This window comes from Takifugu rubripes, chromosome 7 (assembly GCF_901000725.2).
Source record: "Takifugu rubripes chromosome 7, fTakRub1.2, whole genome shotgun sequence".
NCBI classification, from domain to species: Eukaryota; Metazoa; Chordata; class Actinopteri; order Tetraodontiformes; family Tetraodontidae; genus Takifugu; species Takifugu rubripes.
This window is the reverse complement of record NC_042291.1, coordinates 959,056-979,937: the sequence shown is the minus strand read 5'-3', so window position 1 is coordinate 979,937 and position 20,882 is coordinate 959,056. Positions and strand designations below refer to the sequence as shown.

The 20,882-nt window shown below is 41.4% G+C and overlaps 1 protein-coding gene across 1 annotated transcript in view; it reads right to left on the bottom strand.

Annotated features, from left to right (window-relative positions):
- Positions 1-207: 207 nt before the first annotated feature.
- The window catches only part of iglon5 (IgLON family member 5), a 96,210-nt gene continuing 75,535 nt past the window's right edge, over positions 208-20,882 (bottom strand). Inside the window, exons 4-8 of the mRNA XM_011605095.2 lie at positions 20,195-20,314; positions 10,104-10,235; positions 9,729-9,849; positions 7,610-7,761; positions 208-6,115 (exon numbers count right to left, since the gene is read on the bottom strand). Coding sequence (XP_011603397.2) covers positions 6,012-6,115; positions 7,610-7,761; positions 9,729-9,849; positions 10,104-10,235; positions 20,195-20,314 — 629 coding nt within the window. The 3' untranslated portion in view covers positions 208-6,011. The remainder of the gene's footprint in view (positions 6,116-7,609; positions 7,762-9,728; positions 9,850-10,103; positions 10,236-20,194; positions 20,315-20,882) is intronic.

Below are 20,882 nucleotides of genomic sequence, written 5' to 3'. Positions count from 1 at the left end.
TAGGGTTTGATATGAGCCACTTATCCTGACAGTGTGCAAATATGTATTTAAACAAATAAAAAACATTTTAAAAAAACAGTACAAAAACTGGAGAGGAGAAAAACTGCAGGGAGCAGAAACACAAAAGTAATCAAAAGTAACCACTGGCCTCATCTTCCTTCCAACAGCAGGGGGCAACACTCACAGCCCCACTTCCAGCAGATAAAACACACACACAGTGAGCTCTGTTAAAATCAAAACTGCTCTTTATTTTATTCTTTTTTTTGTTCTCCCCACTTGATGTGATTTTTTTTATCTCCACTCAAAATAAAGAGACACTCAAAAACAAAAGTTGAAAGAGGACAAGTTTAGCAAGTGAACAAATCAAAAAGAAGTACAATCATTGCTTCACAGCACTCGGCATCTGTCAGGACGGCAGACAAATGCTTTGTTTTATCACATTGTGTGTTTACACCAAGTAGAGTCTGAGGATTGTAACAATTGCTTGCACTGAACCCCCGTGTCACACGAAGGAAATAAAAGTCTGTTCAGGAACACACGCGTTAATACGCCGCGAGTGTCTATTTTGAGGACACGTTCCAGACACAAGATCAGGTAACTGGGGATAACTGGTGCAATCATAGCCAGAAGCAAAATCAAACAACACATTCAGGTAACCAAGTAATTCCCCTTTAATGTCGCTGTGGCCTGGCTTCAGTTTAGGTCACCTCGTCAGGCTTTGCACAGGCTTCATTCAGCAAGTTTGAGATGGTTGCTGCAGCTCAAAACTAGTCCTTCCATTTTGTAACATGGGATTCTGTGACACTGTTTGCACTGGCAAGGAGAAGCGCATTGGTGATTGGACCTAGGATTAACAGGGAATAACTGGTGCAGTCATATACACAGGTTATTTGACCCTCGCTACACTAATATGCTATGTGTAAGCGTGTGTGAGCCACTTACTTCAGTCAGATTTCTGTAGGGATGAAAGACCTGTCCCAATGCTGCAAAACACATTTTCTAAGGTCCTGTGTGTGAGGGAGCCAGAGGACAAGAGAGTGGGAGAGAGAGATGGGTTCCACAGTCACTACCTTAAGCCAAATCGTTGCTCCAATTATGCACGGCAGTTTAAGAATGTTATTAGTTTCCAAATAGAACGATTTTCATTACCATGCAGTGATGGTTCCTGCAGCCTGATGACACTAACACCCTATTGAGGCCTACAGCGTCTGACCATCCCATTATCAAACATCTCATCCCTCCAACTCACAGTAATACGACACTTGTGTCCCACGTCTGTAGATTAACCACAGCTGAGTTTACCCTGCTTCTCAGGACTGCATCATAAATCATAACCAGCACCAGCTGTTGTCGCTCACAATTGCAAGAGAAATCCAAGTTCCTCCTGACGGTTGTTAGCTTTTCAACCAATACCTACACATTCGGTGACTGACAAGGAGAATATCAAGCGTAGGCTGATGATTCAGAGGCCAAATAATGGGACTGTTAGAAATGTAAGGTGGGCGACTTAATGACTGGGGGAGATGTGATGGAAAAGATCTCCCTTATTGTGCAAATGCTGCTTTGGCTCCTCTCATCTCGCAAGAGAGGGAACGGACAAGAGAAGAGCCTCACACCATCATTGTATGCTCAGGATCGATCTATCTATCTATCTATCTATCTATCTATCTATCTATCTATCTATCTATCTATCTATCTATCTATCTATCTATCTATCTATCTATCTATCTATCTATCTATCTATCTATCTATCTATCTATCTATCTATCTATCTATCTATCTCTGTCTGTCTGTCTGTCTGTCTGTCTGTCTGTCTGTCTGTGGTAGAAAGAATGGATTTTAATGGAAGCATATTGAACTTTGGACTTTGCCCAAGACAACTCAATGAGCCAGTAAATAGTCGGTGAAAAGTGAATAATATGGATAAATTATGTGCATTAGGTAGATATTGTGGATCAATGATAGTGAATTTCCACTATTCTTTTTATAAGACTGGCACTGCGGCCGGGTAAACTGGGTCATCCTTTTGAGTATTTACATACGAGCCTCTTGATAAGCTATCCATGCAGCTAACGCTAATAGCTGAATAAAGTATTATAGTACATTAGTATTATGGTATATAAATACAAAACTATATGTCCTGGAACAATTTGGCTGTGGCTCAAACTATGTTTTTCAAGAAAGTAAACCAAAAAGAAATGAATGAGAAAAGGAGTGATTAATTCTTCATTGGCTACGTCTAAAGCACAGCTATAAGCACATAGTTTACTGAGCTGACAGTAGAGCCCAAATAGTTTCGAAGAAGAGGCTTAAAATCAATGCGCAATTAGGGGCATCTTGTATCAGGCATGATGAATTATGCTCTCTATTCTGAGGCTGGTCAATAGACACTTGATCAATCCAGCTTCTAGGGGCGTAGTAAGGCAAGACCAATTGCTCCATTCCAAAGCCATTCAGTCGAATATATCGATTAGCTATTGCATTCTGAATTTATAGTCTTGGAGTGAGGGTGCTACAGCCAGAGTCCACACCATTTAAAACAGAAAACAGCACCTTTAAACCATCTCTTGTCTCCACTACACACTTCTTTCTCTATTCTACAATCCTGGCCTTAAAGCACCACTATTTTTCCTTCTGTCACCACATCAAATAAGCAATCATGTGCGACATTTTCCCTTGAGAACTTACATCTCAATATCCGACTCTTCGGACATGAATAAACAAATCCTATTATTAATCTGCAACACAATGCTTTGTAGTCCAAACAGGGTTTATGTTGTAAAAAAACAACAACAACTTACTGCCAACTTATTACACAAAACAGTCTGAAAACAAATTATCATAACCTTCAGCTGCAGAAGCCAATCAATGCTCTTTGAACCAGTGTGTGATGGAAGCAATTAGGGGCCACGCAAGCATCTTGTTTGTCCCACTGTAAACTCACTGAACTCCAGTTGGTGTGTTATTTATACACTTGAAGTAGGCCAGACGGCATTAGTGATCAAGACTATGTTAATGCTGGTTAGATTACACAGCGGAACCCGCATGTGTTGCACCTTCCACTGGGAAATGCAACATGATCGTGCATAAATAAAAGGTTCACCGTCTGGTTACTGTCCCAGCCCATCTCTCTCTCCGGCCCTCAGCGATTTTGGAGTTTGCATGCAGGGATCCCATGAGTCCGTCAGACCTGGTCATCTTTTTCATCCATTTGCACACCCGAGAAATTCCTTAGAACAAAAGTCATGGAAAGCCGCATATTTATACTATTCAGTAACTTCAAGTCTTGTTGCTCTGTTCTTTTCCTTCAACTGAGACCCAAAGCCCCCGGCCCTGAACACAACACACCTTTTTCTTTTTTCCAACATTTGCAAATTTGAGTCATACATAAACATCGACATGCTTCTTACCAGACCCACACTGAGAAACATGACCATGTTTTTTGTTCCTGCTTTTTTGTTTGCTTTCTTTCTTTCTTTTTGTTTGTTCTTTTTACACAATCAAGACCAGGCTACTTACATAACATACAGATGTTGCACAGCTTTGCTTTTGCTTAAATGCATGGCAGACATTGAGAGGATTAATTAAGACCAGATGAGCTGCTCTTGTGCTTGAAATGGTGCTCATCATCATTTATGGGGCAACGAGATGCATGCACAAACAGTGTGTTCTCTCACACAGACAACCTGACTATATTGCAGACCTTTTGTTTACAACATGTAGTGTTCTAGCTTAAGGGCCATTAAACATAGTTTCACAATCATTTCATAGTACTGCACACAGTCAAAGTACAACAACAGATTTGATATACCTTGTTATAGAACTTTTTTCAAATATTACAACACAGCTTGAATCATATCTGGTACGTGTTGCACAGTGGAGTTGGGGGGGGGGGGGGGGGTTATTGCTGGTTTGAAACAAACTCAAACGACACATTCAGACAACTGATTCACAACCAAGTTATTCCCCTTTAATGTTGTTGTAGTCTGGGTTCAGATGGGGGTAAACTCATCTCATGCTGGCTTGCTTTAGCAAATTTGCATACAGTTGCCGCATGTGAGCGAAACATAATTTCAGCTCAAAACCGAGTGCTTCCGCTTTGAAAGGTGGGACTCTCTCCCACTGTTTGTGCTGGCAAGAAGAACCGCGTGGATAATTGTACCGATGCCTTTATGTCGCCGGTACAAAGTGGAGCGAGAAGTGGTGCACCGTGGCGAGATTGTCCTTGAAGAGGATTCTTGTCAGCGGTAGGATTGAGCTTGATTTATTGGGGCCGTCACTGGCTGGCAGGAAGGGCAGGTGGAGCCCAGGCTCCTTCACTTAGCCAGCCACAGCTAAAGGCTAATTACATCTTTATCTCCCTGTGGTCTGGATGAACAAGAACTGACTTATGGTCACAACCGGAGACTGACATGGATCCGATTCCTTTATCTTGCCGATCGGGGGGAGATAATAAAAAATAAGAGACAAGAATGCTCTAAAATGTATGTGATGCAACAATATGAGATAAAGTTCAATACATAAACGATTACAAATTATAAATTACATCATCATTCACTGCTTCTGGATGAAATAATTCCTCAGAGTGTTTCAAATGCATTTTTAAAAAGCCTGCCATGGCAAATTCGAGCACATCACTTTGAAAACTTTACATCTTTTTTCCATTTGTCTTTTTTTTTATTGTGTGTGACTCGTCAGAGAAAAGTACAAAAAAAAAATCTCCTCCACGCATATCTCCATATTATATTTTCTTAGTGTTTAATCTCACATTGTTTCACTGTTCTTATTTATTCAAATACTTCATCATCACCATCTGTACTATTATTAACACCAAAAAAGTAAAAGCAGGTAACCTTGCAGACAAAAACAGACACAGTGCAGGGAGGGAGGGAAGGAGGCAGGAAGTGTAGACTCACAACAGTTACATTTTTAACCGGTACATGCTATTAACAAGCGACACAGAGAATGGAGCTGCAGTTTTAAAACAGAATATGTTGGAATTGGACAGTTCCTTGCTGCTGGAAAACTGTAGTTGAGGCTGATGAAAGATGTTGGTTCGCACCGGGCAACGTGGGGTTGCCGGGTGGCCTCTATACTGCATATTTACACTGGGGAGGAAGACAGAGGCAAGAAGGTGGGATAACATCAAGCAATGCGAAGGGCGACTCGACACACAACAGAGGGGTGGGGTGTTAAAAAGGTGTGTGTAGGGAGGGTGTCTACATGCAAAACCTTGGTATAAATCCCCAAATTACATTAAGGGGTAGTTAAGACAGACACCATCACCACCCAACCTTTTTTTTTCATACATTTTGACATCATTCACAGCAGAACCGCTGCTATACAGTTAAAATTAAAAATCCATATCCAGGCGCATGATCGTAGTGTGACATTTCACATGGCCACCAACTACACAGCATCCAAAAGGTTCAGTGACCAACCGTAAGACATTATCTTCCCAATTTTAATACACATCCTTTGTGATTTTGTGATTTATGTTTCCTTCCCATAAGGCAAACATTGCAGACGAGTTATTACCAGTCTGTGTAGAATAGCAAAACGAATGCCCATCCAGTTGGTTTATCTTGCTGTTATTTTGTCATTGATCACATCACAACAATTGTTAATTTACGTTCTGTATCAACATCGGCTTGGTGATATTAATGAGGGGAAAGCCAGGTGTGGGTAGAAGTACCAAGTCAGACTGCTCTGCAAGGCATTTTTGGAGACAAAAGAAGACCGTATGGTTGAGAGTAGAAGAGATAATGACCATGATTTGACCTTGGAATTTAATTGAGGTTTTGGACGGGGGGGCAGTTGTTTTATGCAGTGATTCAATGGCTCCTGGATTAATGCATATTCTTTTGTTCACAGTGATGGGTTCATAATTAAAGAATTCCATTTCCTTCTTCCTTTCTGTAGATGGCAAGAGAGGGAGAGAGAGGAGGAAAAAGGTGGGCCTTCAGGGACGTTTTGGGACAAATCCACGCAGAGAAGGAAAAGCTCCATCTTTACACCATCATCAGAAGAAAAGCCGAGAAAGAAACCAAAATGCACATGCCGGCACTTAGCCCTGCATGTAAACCGGTCCCTCGCCCCTGTATGGCACCTGGTCCTTTATGAAGGATCATAGGGAAACAAGATGAGGAAAAGATATCAGTAAAAATTAACCAGTTAAAGAAAAAGAGCTGTATGCAATTATTAACAGCGTTATGGGTCACTTTTATTTAAATCATTACAATTGCTCCCAAAATCTTGAAAAGGACAAAAATAGTACTTTACTAAATGTTCAAATAAATGTACATGTGTAACTGGCATGTTACATAATAAAAGTATAGAGATTAGACAATGTCACATACAAAACATTAAATACTAAATGATTGCTCTGTTGTATGAACAGAAACTGCAGAAACTGAAAAGACTTTGGCCATTATTAATGAAATTCTATGTTGGACTTCATGACACATTTTAATGGAGAATTTCTAATAATGAGTGTCAGAAATTGTTCAGTTAGTCTGAATGAGCCACATCCTGGAATGCCCAAATGAAATGAAATCACACAAGCATGGTGTCAACACTGACTTTATAATAGTCTTAAAGAAACAAACAAAAAGTGCTATGAGGAAGAAAAGGCCAAATAAAATGCTTAAAATGACAATTTCTACAACCTAATATGCTTTATAGCCTGATCTGGGGCTGCTCTGGGTTTAAGACGAAATATATTTCCAATAATGTCAGTGATACAAAAGTCAGTGATAAAATATTACATGTGCCACCACTAAAATGAATAATCAAAGTGCTACTTCACAAAAACAAAATGAGATAAATAGATATGCCTTAAAAGGGATATGTCCAAATCTTCCATGAATGCCCCTGAATACGATGTTGTTGGTTGTGTCTAATGATGCCATGAGAAGATTAGGAATGACAAAGGAGACAAAATGACAGATGATGGTTGAAACAGGAGGCAGCACATGCAAAAAGTGAACAGGAAGATGTATGTATCTGATGGGGCGTTAGTCACTGAAGCGAGAAAAGGCTGTGATAATGGATAAAGGAATGAACAAAGAACAGGGGATAGATGAAGGACTCGCTTAAGATGGTAATACCAAATGCACTAAAGGGGTAGAGGGAGGGTGGCAGGAAATGGAAGAGTAGGAAATTGCTCATTGGGGACATTCAATGTGAACTGGGCATAGAGTGAACTGACAACATCTTGTGTAGCGCGATCAGCAGAGCGTCAGGCGCGCACGGGAATGTGTACGAAGAAGAGATGGGGGGTGAAACGGTGAACGATTGAAAGAGAGGGTAATCAAGGCTAGCAAAGCTTTAATGGGCCAGAGAATAAAGAAAATGTGGAAAGGGGAGCGTTAGATGGTTGAAAAAATGCTGCGCAGGGCAAAAAGCAGAAGTGAGATGGTGTGCATGGGGAAAAGTGTTTCCATGCACATGTATCATTTAGCGGTAGTAAACTATCACTGTTCCAGCTCTGCTACACTGGCTGTCACATGAGATAAACCTGGGTGTACTTCTCTGTGTGTGACATCTTGTGTTTGTCCACGTGTCATCGTATTCTTGGATCCGTATGCAGTTCTATGTGTTTACTCACGAAACAGCAGCATGCTGGCATTGGAAGCCCCCAGACGGTTCGAGGCGAAACAGGTGTAGTTGCCAAAGTGTTTCTCTGTCACGTTGGTAAACAGCAACAGCGAACGCGTTTTCTCGTTTTTGATCCTCAGGGTGTTGTCATTCTCTACCGGCCTGGGTGGCAGGGGAGTGAAAATGAAGCACGGAAGCACAAAGTTAAAAAAAAGTGACAGGAAAAGGAGGATAATACGACATTCACAGTTAGCAGAAAAAAATGACATTTTCTTCTCTATCACTCCTGAGACGAGCATGTACAAATCAGCTTTGCCTTACCGTGGTGTTAAAATCAAACAGTCCATAATAAGAGAGAGCTCCTGCTGGGTCCCTACAATACTCCAATAACAGCCCTGTCTGACTTGCAGATGAATGTTTTTGTCTTCTTGGCTCTTTGGGAGCTTTGAAGAACAGATTATGCGACAACGAAGAGGTAACAGATTTCATTAAAGCAATAGCCACCAGCCAAGACCAGATCCAATGGATCATTTTTAGAAACAAACAAACAATAAGGATGAATCCTTATTGTCTACATTTTCAATAAATTCGCTTTCATTTTAAATTCAAATTCAAGACTGATTTACAGGGATGGAGGCATCTCAGTCTATGGGTGACTGGGCTGAGAAGCCGAGGGTTCTCAGCCAGGACACCTTCAGAGCACTGCTAAGGTACCCTTGAGCAAGGTACCCTTGAGCAAGGTTCCAAATCCCGAGATTCTCACATAGGGCCCAGCAATGAGCTGAGGACCCATTCAGGGGTGTACCCAACCGTCAATCATATGTGGCTGGGATAGGCTCCAGCATCTGCTCTGTGACCCCAAAAGGAATAAATAAATCAAATTTATGACGTTAGGGCTGTTTGAGACTCAATTGCAATTAAAGCTAACCAGATGTAGTGGAAAACAAATTAATAATGAGACACAAAGGACAAAAGCAGTTGCAGAGCCATGATTTCTCAAAAACATCAAAGACGGTTTCACCCCCGTAGTTATTATGGCAACAGTATATTCTGAATAGTTATTTTTTCAGGAAAAGATTTTAAGGCAAACAAATCACCAAAATTGAAATTCTATGTAAGAGGGTGTTTGGTTCCATCAAAGATCACAAATCTATCAGGATCTAATCTTCGAGTGGCATTTTTAAAGGAGAATAAATGGAGTTTTAAAAGAGCTCATCAAAGCTGCTGTTGACATTTGGCTGTCTCTGAACAATTACAAAGTTATTTGCAACTCACAGTCTGACAAAAAGTCTGACAGGTTCCAAATAAATTAGAAACATCAAAACCATTTTTATATTTTCAAGAATAATCGAATAGTGACATTTTCTTATAGGAAAAGGTGTGGAATAGTCAAAGAGATACCACGGGAATGCTGGGGAATGAAAACCACTGATTGTCTTACATGGGCTAACATTATTGTTCATGTTTACCATAAAAGCATGTTGCAAGGGAACTAAAGATGCCACTAAAGATAAACTTTTTTTTATTTTGGAAGAGGTCATCTCAAACATGTGGTCAAGTTTTATTCAGAGAAAGAAAGCACTGAATTGCAGCATCAGAATGTTACTGTGGTGGCATTACTGGGGTAGCATGTTGGCCTAGTTTTGCAGCATTTGAGCTTATCAGAAGGGAAAAGTAAAATCTGAACAAGTGACGTCAGCAAATTTAATAAATCACAAGGTCAGATGTCAGTAAGAAGAATCTCGATAAAAAGCTCTAAGTCCTAAGATTTTCTCCTAAGAAACTTCCCTCAGTTTACCTGTCCTTCAACGAAGTGGAGGTAGATAATGAGTAAATTTTCATTTTTGAGTGGACTCTCTCAAACCCCTAGATTTGTTGTCTATAACAAACTGAACAGTTCAGATAAAGAACCCCAAAACAAGACTAAGGTGTCTTGTGCCAAAGAATGGGCCTAAATATCTCTAAGCAGATCTATAATGCTAAATAAAATGCTACTGCCAATGTTCAATTTCAGTTACTGCAGCACAAATTTTCCTTTACATTTTGATACTGCTATATTTGCACCATCTAACAATTTTCCCTGAACAAATCAGTAAATAAAACGGTTGGCTTTTTCCCGATTATCTTACCTGTGGTCGTCTCTGTACCACTCAAAGAAAGCTGAGGGCACTGCCATGGCTTCACAGCGCAATATGGCTGTCTTCCCCAAATGAGCCGGCATGTTCTTTATATCTGTGATCATGGGAGGGTCTATTTTAAGGGGAAAAAAGAAGAAAGAAAAGTAAGACATAGAAGTAGCTAATTCAGCAATTTGCGTACATGTTCACTACAGGCAGGCCAGCCTGGGGTTACGTTGCAACAAAATTAAGAATTTATGTACAATAATGAACACACTAGATTTCCATATACATCAATAATAGATCATTATTGTATAACACTGGAAGTCCATTTTGAGCTGAACTATTTGGTCTGGGCTTTTAAGCAGCACAGAAAAAGATACTTACAGTTGACTGTAACTTTAACCTTGCGCTGATCGGGGGGAGCCACCCCATTGTTGGTGAGGCATTCATAGTCCTCAGCCTGCTGCCTCTTAATCTCTGTAATGTCGAGGAATTCTCCCTCGCTCACCAATCCATCTGGTGACAGAAGGTACATGTCATGGGTCACTCTACAAATCAAATGAGTGGACACTCAGGCTGCTGATTTAATGGCCAGTACTTGAAATTCAACTTACAGCTGCAATGATTTACCAGCATGGGGATGACAAGGATGCATATATCAGATCAGGGAAATTATTAGGATAAAGAAGAAGGCCAGGAAGTCCCAGGTTTGAATCTCCCTGGGGCCAGCATTTTGCAGGAGAGGAGAGGAGAGGAGAGGAGAGGAGAGGAGAGGAGAGGAGAGGAGAGGAGAGGAGAGGAGAGGAGAGGAGAGGAGAGGAGAGGAGAGGAGAGGAAGCAATGAACCAGCAGGGTGACAGAAGCCTGTCAGGTGATCATGTCTCTCTGGAGCCCAGCAGCCTTGGCCTATAGCAGCATGACTAAGATGGTAGCCTAACAATTAGACGGCTCTTTAAATATTGTAAATTATTGTGACTGGAATAATGACTATAACTATAGAATGAATGTATGATAAACTTTGTCAAAGAGCTCCCTGTCTCCTACGTGAACAGGGAGCTGGTTCCACAGCAGGGAGGCCTGATCACTCAATACTCGCCCACTGATTTTTTTAAAGTTTCTGGGGACCACACATAAACCATTCTGAGAATGGAGTGGTTTATTGGGATTATAAGGCGTCATTAGCTACTCTAGGTAGGATGGAGCTAGGCCTCTGAGGACCTTGTAGGTCAAAAGAAGGGTTTTAAAAATTATTCTAAATTTAACGGGCAGCCAATGAAGAGACGCCAGTACAGGAGTTATGTGATCTCTTTTGTCAATACCTGTCAGAATTCTGGCTGCAGCATTTTGGATCAACTGGAGGCTTCTTAAAGAGTTGTTTGGACACCCTGATAATAAAGAATTACAATAGTCCAGCCTGGAAGTAACAAATGCATGGACTAACTTTTCAGCATCATGCCGCGTCAGTAGCTTCCTGATCCTTGTGATGTTCCTCAGGTGAAAAAAGACACTTCTAGAGACTGTTTTAATGTGTGAGTTGAAGGAGAGATTTTGGTCAAAAGTTACTCCAAGATTCCTCAGAGAGACTAGATGTTAATGAGATACCATCTAGAGTGATAATGTGATCTAATATATCGCTGAGAGGTTCAGGACCAAACTCCATGACCTCAATTTCTCCCGAAGTAAGGAAAAGGGAAATTTGATGTCATCCAAGATTTATGTCTTTTAACACAAGCACATCAACACGTCTGGGGGCAGTCTAACAACTGTTGGGATTGCCTGATTAGCTTTTTCCCAAATAGTTCTAACTTTATAAGTGAAAAAAGCTCATGAAATCCTCACCACTAAGGGAAGAAGGGATACGTGGACCCAAAACAATGTGATTTCTGAAACAACCTAGAGTTATACTGCTTTTCTTCAATTAGGAAGAATAAATGGCCATTCTAGCTGTATGGAGGGCTTTTTGTTTTGTAACCCTCAAGACAGTATTTCCAGGCTAAATGGTAGCTATCTATTTTACAACAATATCACTTCCTTTCTAATCTTTGCATTTTCTGCTTCGTCATCACCCTCTTGACCTCTTTATCCCTTTCGGAGGGACTCGGAGGGCGTGCATACGGTTGAAGGGAAGGCACACCTCTCAATTAGTTGCTAATTCATTGCAGGGCCCCATGCGAACATTTGTGAGTCTGGTACCTTGCTGAAGCATACCTCAGCACTGCTCTGAAGGTGTTCTCGAACCTTCACCTGCTACCACAACACTGTGGTGTCCGAAGAATGTGTATTGTCCCTAGCAGATCCTGACTTTTGACCTCTGAGGATCTTAGCTTTGGAGATCTTATCTTCCTTTTCAGCCATCCTGGCACCATCTCAACATGTTCCATTTGTGTCCTGTCAGGTATGTTTTTCTGTGCTCGTGATTTAATGTCTTGTTATCCCCCTAGAAGACTTGCTGTGAAGGAGTACAGGGGTCCAGAGGCTCCTGGGTTCTCAGACTGGACTCTATACCATTTGGTTGGTTATACTGTGTCATGAGGTCACAAGAAAGGAATGTGTTTACTCGACCATATATAAGGGTCTACCGAACAAAGCACTTCGGAGATCTTCACCATCAGGACCACAAAACCTCCCTCGGACAATCTGCAGTGTTCGATTGATGCCTGACTGTTCTCTCCAAAAAACATCTATGATAACCAAGTTGGTGTCTACGAAGATTCTTTTTTCATCAGCACATCTCTACTATCATTAGAAGAAATTTACCACAACGCCTTCCATGATTTTCAGCACTGTCCCCCCACATACTGAGCTACCACTGCTACCAATGCTTTCTCCTTCGAGGGTCCAAATCTGCAGCTTATACCAAGGGGCATACCACCTCTGATTTAATATTTTCTTTTTCATAGATTGGTGGTGCACTGGGGACCTTTGGTTTGGGTTATGCTTTCTTCGAACTGGCTGCTTGGTTGCTGTTGGAGGACAGCTCTTGCTATGCTGGGAAGTTCTGCAGAAGCTAATTTGTCCTGGCTACCTGACACAACTTCAGACAACTTCAAACTGTGGAAGTGTGCCTCAAGGTCACGAAGCCAAAGTCATAAATAAATGGAACTTTCTATGGGTATTAGTATTATTATTACTAAAGGAGGCAGAATACTATCAAAACAATTCACACACTGAGCAAACACAGGGTGAAACACCAGGTGAAACAGATGGTGAGGCCATGCTAATGATAATGCTCAGTAAAATACTGAGCACTCAACAGTCAAAACATCCTAGTGACAAATTTGAGTCGCGTATTTGTGTAATTTGTTTTAGTAGTAGTAACTTGAATTGCCCGAGTAGTTAACATTAATTCAAAACAACACACAGTCCATATCTCTGCAGAAGAATCAGGAAGTGATGGAAATTGTTACCGCTTAGTCCATCACAGTTGTGTTGCACTGATGAAATGGCACCTAAGAAATACTACAGGCTATCCATACAGGAGGCAGTTGAAACTGCCCAGCAGAGGCTCACAAAACTGGCAACCTAACAACAGAAATACACCAGAGAAGCGGGAGGCCAACAGATTACTGAGATACATTGAAGGTTATTCCTCTGAGGCTGGAGACTGAACAATACTGAAAGATGGGGAAAAGAAGCTTCACACATCATTGGGCTAATGGCAATGACATTGCAGCTATTAATAACAGCTACAAAAACCTTGGGATCCCACATGCAAAGCAACTGGCAACTTTGAAGATGTTACAAGGAAGCCAGCCAAGGCAAGTCCTGAAAATTCAGCTGAATGGAAAGGACAAGGTTTGATGATAAAGATGATAAACACCCTGCCAAACATTACCTAACCCACTGGTATAATATCCTGGCCACAGGGGGAAATAGAGGCCACTGGTAAAAGGACTAGTAAACATCTCCCTTCTTCCCCCTAAGCCCAGCACCCTGAGGCTGTAAGTGAGGCGACACGAGGGATGCTGAGGGCCACCCAGCTTTAGAGCTGCTATTTTGAATGAAAGAAGGAAGATCAATGAGTACATATCGAAGATGGCCTCCAGTGATGAATTGCTCAGCAGCAGAAATCTGGTGAGCAGCTGCAAGCATCATGGGAGGGAAAACCCCCTGCATGGTACGTGCCACTGCCAAAATGAAGAAGTGACTGATATCAGGAAATTCTGATATGGGCAGGCACAGAGGGCAGGCACAAAGCACAAGAGCAATAGAGGACCTGAATGTACCACACAAGGCAAGATCTGATGTGCATGCTAGACAGATAAAGCGTACCAGGAACACAGCATACAGGAACATCAGTACTGAGTTTCGACTGTTAGTCCTAAAATCAAAATGTGGTATGCCCACAAAGGTAGTGGAGCACTGTGCTGAGATCTTGTGGGGCTTCCAGATAACGGTGAACCACCTGGACATTGTTTTGAGGACAAATGTCAGAAGAGAGCTGTGATGATAAATGCAGCAGCCAAACGTGATCGCAACATCAGGACGAAGGAACAAGAGAAACTGGAGAATTACCAATCACTCAATCAAGCAAGCAATCAATCAATCAATCAATCAATCAATCAATCAATCAATCAATCAATCAAGCAATCAAGCAATCAAGCAATCAAGCAATCAATCAATTTTTATTTATACAGCGTCTCTTACAATCAAAATTGTTTCTAGGCGCTTTCCAGAATCCCAGGGCCTAACCCCAGACAAGCAACAGTGGAGTTAACAGGAAGAAACCTTTAGCAGGCTGGGTAGAGAGAAAGGAGGAGAGGAGAGGAGAGGAGAGGAGAGGAGAGGAGAGGAGAGGAGAGGAGAGGAGACGAGACGAGACGAGACGAGACGAGACGAGAGCAGAGGTAGAGGATAGAATAGGCACACCGGGGAATGACAGAACATTTGCTGGGGATCTGTCTGTCTGTCTGTCTGTCTGTCTGTCTATGTCCGCCCGCCCACCCGCTACCTACCTACCTACCAACCTACCTACCTACCTACCTACCTACCTACCTACCTACCTACCTACCTACCTACCTACCTACCTACCCACCCACCTACCCACCCACTCACTTATCCATCCATCCATCCATCCATCCATCCATCTGTCTGTCTGGGTGTATGTGTGAGGTTGTTGGATGTTCATTTCTTCAGTAAAATAAACGGTAAACAGGTGGTGCCTGCTTGGAACAAAGTAAATAAACATGATTATACAGTAGTCACAATATTACTTCATAGCATCAAGGGAAATTTTAAGATTTCCCTCCAAGAAATGGATACACCAGAGGTGTGATGCCTTGCTCGCTTGGGGGTCGCTTCATCATACAGTCAGAATTATATTTGGAGAATATTTGATGTTGACAAACTCCCCAAAAACCAAATCAGTCAGTTTCACACTTCGCTCTTTTCCCCCTGGGTGACAAAAGCAACCAAGAAGAGGTGGTGGTGGTGGTGGTGGAGGGGGGGTCAGAGTGATGGGAAGCGAAGTTACTGCTCCTTCACACGGTGAGATAAATGTATAAGGTGATATTGGCTTGTTGCAGCGAGATTGAGAAATAGATCAAAAGAATAAAATAGAAATAAGAGCCACATCTCTCTTCCTCCTTTCTTGGTAACTAGTTGTCTCAGAGCGCCTAAAACTATTTCACCCCACCTCCCCTTTACCTCTTTAAGTAAGTCAAATAGTTAAACATGATGTAGTACACAATCTCCCCAACTAACGAGAAAATACTGCTCTTAAAATACCAGCTCCCATTTTCTCCCTGTTCCCCAAACATAAATACACAGATACAATCAGGCAGTGGACCTTTTCGTAGCATCAAAATCAAACAAGCAGCTCTTGAGCACCTTTGTTGGCAACATGTACACACATGCACACCCAAAAAGACACAAAATGCCACGATAATTCTTCTCAGAGAATAGCATAGTAGCTCTAATTGAAGATTATACTGCAGGATTATTAGTGCAGCTACTGAGCTGTAGAAGATTATTTTCAGCTGCTGTGCACAAGTGCCGATGGCTGCCGGTGCGGTCGGATGTGCAGTTGCTGATGGGGGGGTTGGTGCAATGTTATTCACTCAATCCATTAGTCTAATAACTACAGGTGTCTTGTGACATCTCTGTCAAGGAAGCAGAACACCTAATGTGGCTGAAGGTGGTGTGGGTCCATGTGTTTGGGGGCCCCAGAAACATGGAAACAAAAATATCTGATATCCTGCAGTGGACATAGCACATGCGGTGTGGAAATGCTGAAAAGATGCAAATGTAATAACATAAGGAACACAGACGAATAATGCTCTCTGTTTAGGTCAATCTGCATTACATCCCTAACCTCTGGCAGTGGGTAGAAGACATGATCACATACAATTTGATGGCTTGTGTGTACATGTACAGCACGTTGTGTGTACTTAAAAGTAATTTTATTATCTTATTGTATATTTTGTATCTCTACCTTTTATTTTATGCAAGAAAACACACAGCTAAGAGACCTGCAATATAATTCCCTTGTACACTGCATGTGGAAATGACAATAACATATCTTGAACCTTCAATCTCCAAGCAACCAAAGTGACAGGGGCTAAGGTCAGCTCTAGAGATAGGGTGAGAGTGGAGCTGCTGCCCCTCAGTGTCAGGAGGCGCCAATTGAGGGAGTCCCAGGCAACTCACTGGGGAGGTGTTTCCTGGCATGTTCAACCGGGAGGAGACCCCGTGGCGGACCTTCGACACACCAGAGAGATTAAATCTCTCGGCTGGCCTGGAAGCGCCTTTCTGAATCCCCTGGAGATGCTACTGGAAGTGGCTGGAGAGATGAGTGCATGGGCCTCAAGCCTAAATCAATCAGAAATTATTCACTGCAGTGATGCTGCTGCCCTCATGAGCCAGACCCAAATAAGCTGAGCAGATGAGGAGAAGTAGAAGAAAATACACTGATGCACTCAGAGACAGAATCTCCCAGAGGTGCCCAGTCAGGTATTTGATGTGTATTTACTTCTTTGTGGCCTTTTGATCCTGTGGATTTTCTTTCCACAATATGACATGAGCAAAACAATTTCTCACTTCCTTTACTTTTTCTTTCCATCCCATCATGCCTTGCTCCACTTTTAGCTGAAGATCATATCAGATGGCACACAAAACCCCCCTGACACTCGTAAAATGGTCCGTAAAATACAGCTCCATCAACCACTTATGGCTTTTGAAGGAACTCGACTTCTGACCACCAGAGACAGATGGATTGTACCTGACAGTCAAGAGGAATGTATGAATAAGAGGAGAGGGTAACAGTTTTCTATTTCCCAATAACAATTCAGATAGACTTGATATCACCATGTCTCCTTTTTTTTCCCCATGATGAAACCCCCAACAAAACATAAATCCAATGTAGAAATTAAAGAGGTCAGGATGAAAAACAATATAAGGTGTATTTCTTCAGCTACTTAAAACTGTGTAAGGTCATTTCAAAATATTTAGCATTGTAATAATTAACAAATAGGACAAGAACATGATTATTAGTTTTCAACAAAAAGTAACAAAAGCCACTGAATTTAGCATAACATTTGAATTTACGTTCAGGGTAAGTTGAATCTGGTGAAACTACTATTGGCTGTCTTCCTTTTGGCTCAGCCAATAACATATGACATAAACACACTTATGACAAATTCTCAAAACTATTATCCGTCTGCTTTTCCTGGCTAATTTTGTATAAAAGCTCATGAATCATGAGTTTCCCTCACTCATCACAAATCTCATAAATATCCTGTCAAATATAGGCTTGGTTCTCATCACAATGTGCTCCCCAGTAAACATTAATTTATGCTAAACCTATGGGCCTTTATCTTTTAATGGATGGAATGTCAAATGAAGTCTTTGATGCACTTCTGTAGGCTAATTGATGGGTAAGTGTAAGCGCAAACGTCTCGTCCTTGTTCGATTGACATTTAAGAGACTCTTGTCTCTTAAATGCTAAACAGGATTCTTAATAACCTGCAGCTATCTGTGTGGCCAAGTTGTTATGGGGTCGAGCGTATGTCTGCATCCACCTGATCTCTGACATGCATGTCTAATCTCCCCAAACATTCTGAGGTAAACACCATCTTACGATGCTTATACACCGTTCTTCTCCAAACCCCTGTTCCCTGCAGTTTCTCCCTGAATAATAAGGACACCGTTGGCAGTGTACTGCTATTTCTTTAGACAATTCCTTCTCCACTGACACTGGACCCTGGCAACTGAAGACTTGGTTGAGGAGACTCACAGAGAATAGCAATTCAGCCCCTCTCTCTTTCTACAAGATGCAAGGTTATGGAGGGAGGGAGGGAGGTGTGTGGTATGAACTAGTGTGGGGGGGGGGTGGTTTGAGATGGATGGTTATTGCTGACAGAGGAGAAATGCTATAGACCTGCAAGTGAGGACAACTTCACTTGTAGTGTGTGTGTGTGTGTGTGTGTTTGCTGCAGGTGTGCATTCATGCATGCTTTTCTGCCTGTCCCTGCCTGAGGTGCCGTATTGTAGCTATTATCTGCACAAAAAAGGACAATAGATACACAGGAGACTAACCCAAGGACGGACAAAGGAGAAACAAGGAGGTGAAGCCCTCTGAGCAGCCTGTAACTACTGCTGTACAGTATATATGCATTTAGACAAGCAGTACAATGTTTTGAGAGGAAGTTCATAGTAGTTATTAGTATTATCATTATTGTTGTTGCTATCATTATAACTATATATTATTTTCTTCCTCTGTGTGACAATGTGACACTGTAGTAAAACTATTGTTATACACTGTTATATGGTTAAAATGTTTTAAAGAATTTTGATTGTGGTGATACTTAATCAAAGTCTCATAAGCCCATTGACTCTCAAAACCTGGTAAGTCCAAGTTCATAATCATTATAATGTTTTATCTGTCAGTATCTAACTTGACATCTAGTAAAAAGAAAGCTGTTACAGACCTCGGGTGCTAGAATCAAAATGAAATGAGGCAAATTTCTGTAATAGTATTTCTTTGAAATACAACCTACACTACCACAAACAATAGAACAAAAATAGATTGATCAATGCACATTGTTCTATTTTGTGGGCAAATCCCAAACTGAGAGGAACAACAAACACAACTACAAATATTATACAAGTAAAAAAAAAAGTACTGTAGGTTTGAGTGAAGTGTAGTGTTGGTACATGTACAAGTGGATCATCTTGACATGGTGTGAAGAAAGAGGGCCAGACAGGTGAAAAAGTGCATCTCTGAGCTGATTTCATGATGTACTTACAAGTGATTAAATGGGCTCAGAACAGTGTAGCACCGTATACTGGTCAATAGACATTTGAAATATGCTGACCTACTGACCTCCGACCCCGCTGACCCACTCAACCTGACTCTACAGCAGCTTATTTTAATTAATGCAATGTATTTCTATGTTCTCTACCTATTCTCTCCTCTACCTGTCCTCCACCTTCTCCTCTCTCTCTACCCAGCCCCCCCATCAGCAGGAGGGTCCCCCTACATGAGCCTGGTCCTGCTCAAGGTTTTCTTCAATTTTTCAAAGTGAAAAATAGGAAATAAATGATAAATTCTGATAAAATCATATGGAAAATTATTAGACCCGACAGATCTGAAAATACTGACCTTTTTGGGTTGATTTCATTTGATAATTGTTCATGAAATATGCAGCAGATGAGCAAAACAAATATCTGATTAACTTTGGTGTGCCCACCTTTTCCAGCAAGTCCACCAGGGCGTCTCTCTGGCATACTGTCAAGATTAATGTTTGAATTTCTGAGAACTTCAACATAATTGCTACCTCATGTCAGCCACTGGCTTTCCTTTGATTGTACCACAGATCTGTACAGGTTATTTAACAAATGTATTTAATGAGGTTGTGGTCTGGCCTTTGAGGGAGCCCCTCCATCATTTTCAGTATTCAGGAAGCTTCCTTCTGTCACGTGTGCGATCGTGAAAAGAGTGTTTATTCTAACAGATAATTCAATAAAAACAAATAAAACAGCTTAATTTTGACAAGTGTTCCAATAATTCTGGTCCCTATTGTATATGCATCCTGCCAACACTGAACTTGATTTAATCTGATTTAAGAACACGATGGAGGGTAAAACTGTGCCAAAAGTGGCTGTTAGCCTTGGTGGGCGGCATGATGAGAGATGACATGCTGGATGAAGACAGATGCTGATGATGGCAGGCGGTGCTGTGGGGATAAATATGTATTATACGTAGTTATCTGGTGGAAAAAACTAGGACAAAGGGAAATGTGCAGCTATGAATTTAAAAGGGTTCTGACCAAACAGCTGGGTTAAAGAGTGATGGCATGGGAATTAGGGGATGAAGACATGAACACAAGCTTAATGCTACTAAGCTGTTAGGATAGATGGAAAAGAATAAATCTTCCCCCATGGGAACGAATGTGAAGGCCAAAAGATGAAGGTGATGCTGTGAACATGAGCTGTCTGGATCTGAAGATGAAGCAGACAAAGAGGAGGTAGCTTACATTTCTGGACTTTCCAGGTGACGGTGGGCTCAGGTCGACCCACTGCCAGACAGTGCAGGTTTACATTCTCTCCTTCATTCACAGAAATGTCTTTTGAGATGTTGACAATTTTGGCTGGCACTGAAAAACACATTTAAGAGAAAGACATGACTTTAGGATCATCATTTATTATTTTATTTCATTGATATAGAAATCACAGCTTATTTATTTTTCAGGATGATGCACATTTCCGCACCTCCGACAGATGGGCAATGAGTTGATTAATGATCTGTGTCTAAGTGCTTACTGATCTATGCAACAACATAATTGACGGTCTACTTAAATTGTCCTGGATTCTAAGTGCTAAGAAATGGCCATTAAAATCTCTTTTTCCTAACATTTAATCAAGTTTGATCTTTAGAAAAGTAACATTTGCAGGTGGTCTTTAGCTTTAGTACCACCCCTGAACACCAAGATTGTCCCAACCACAAAGTGCTGTAAATGCAGGTAGTTTGATAACAAGATGGTTCTTCATTGTAAATGGGCCATTATCAATGTTTTAATGAGCTTGGCATGCGATTGCTTTGGGTGAGTGCGGATTCCATTTCTCTTCTAATCTTGCAGGCATTGAATTTTTGCAGCGATAAAGAACGGACTGGACTGGCGACGAAGCTGCTCCCGAACAACTATCTGGAGGGTGTAATTATTT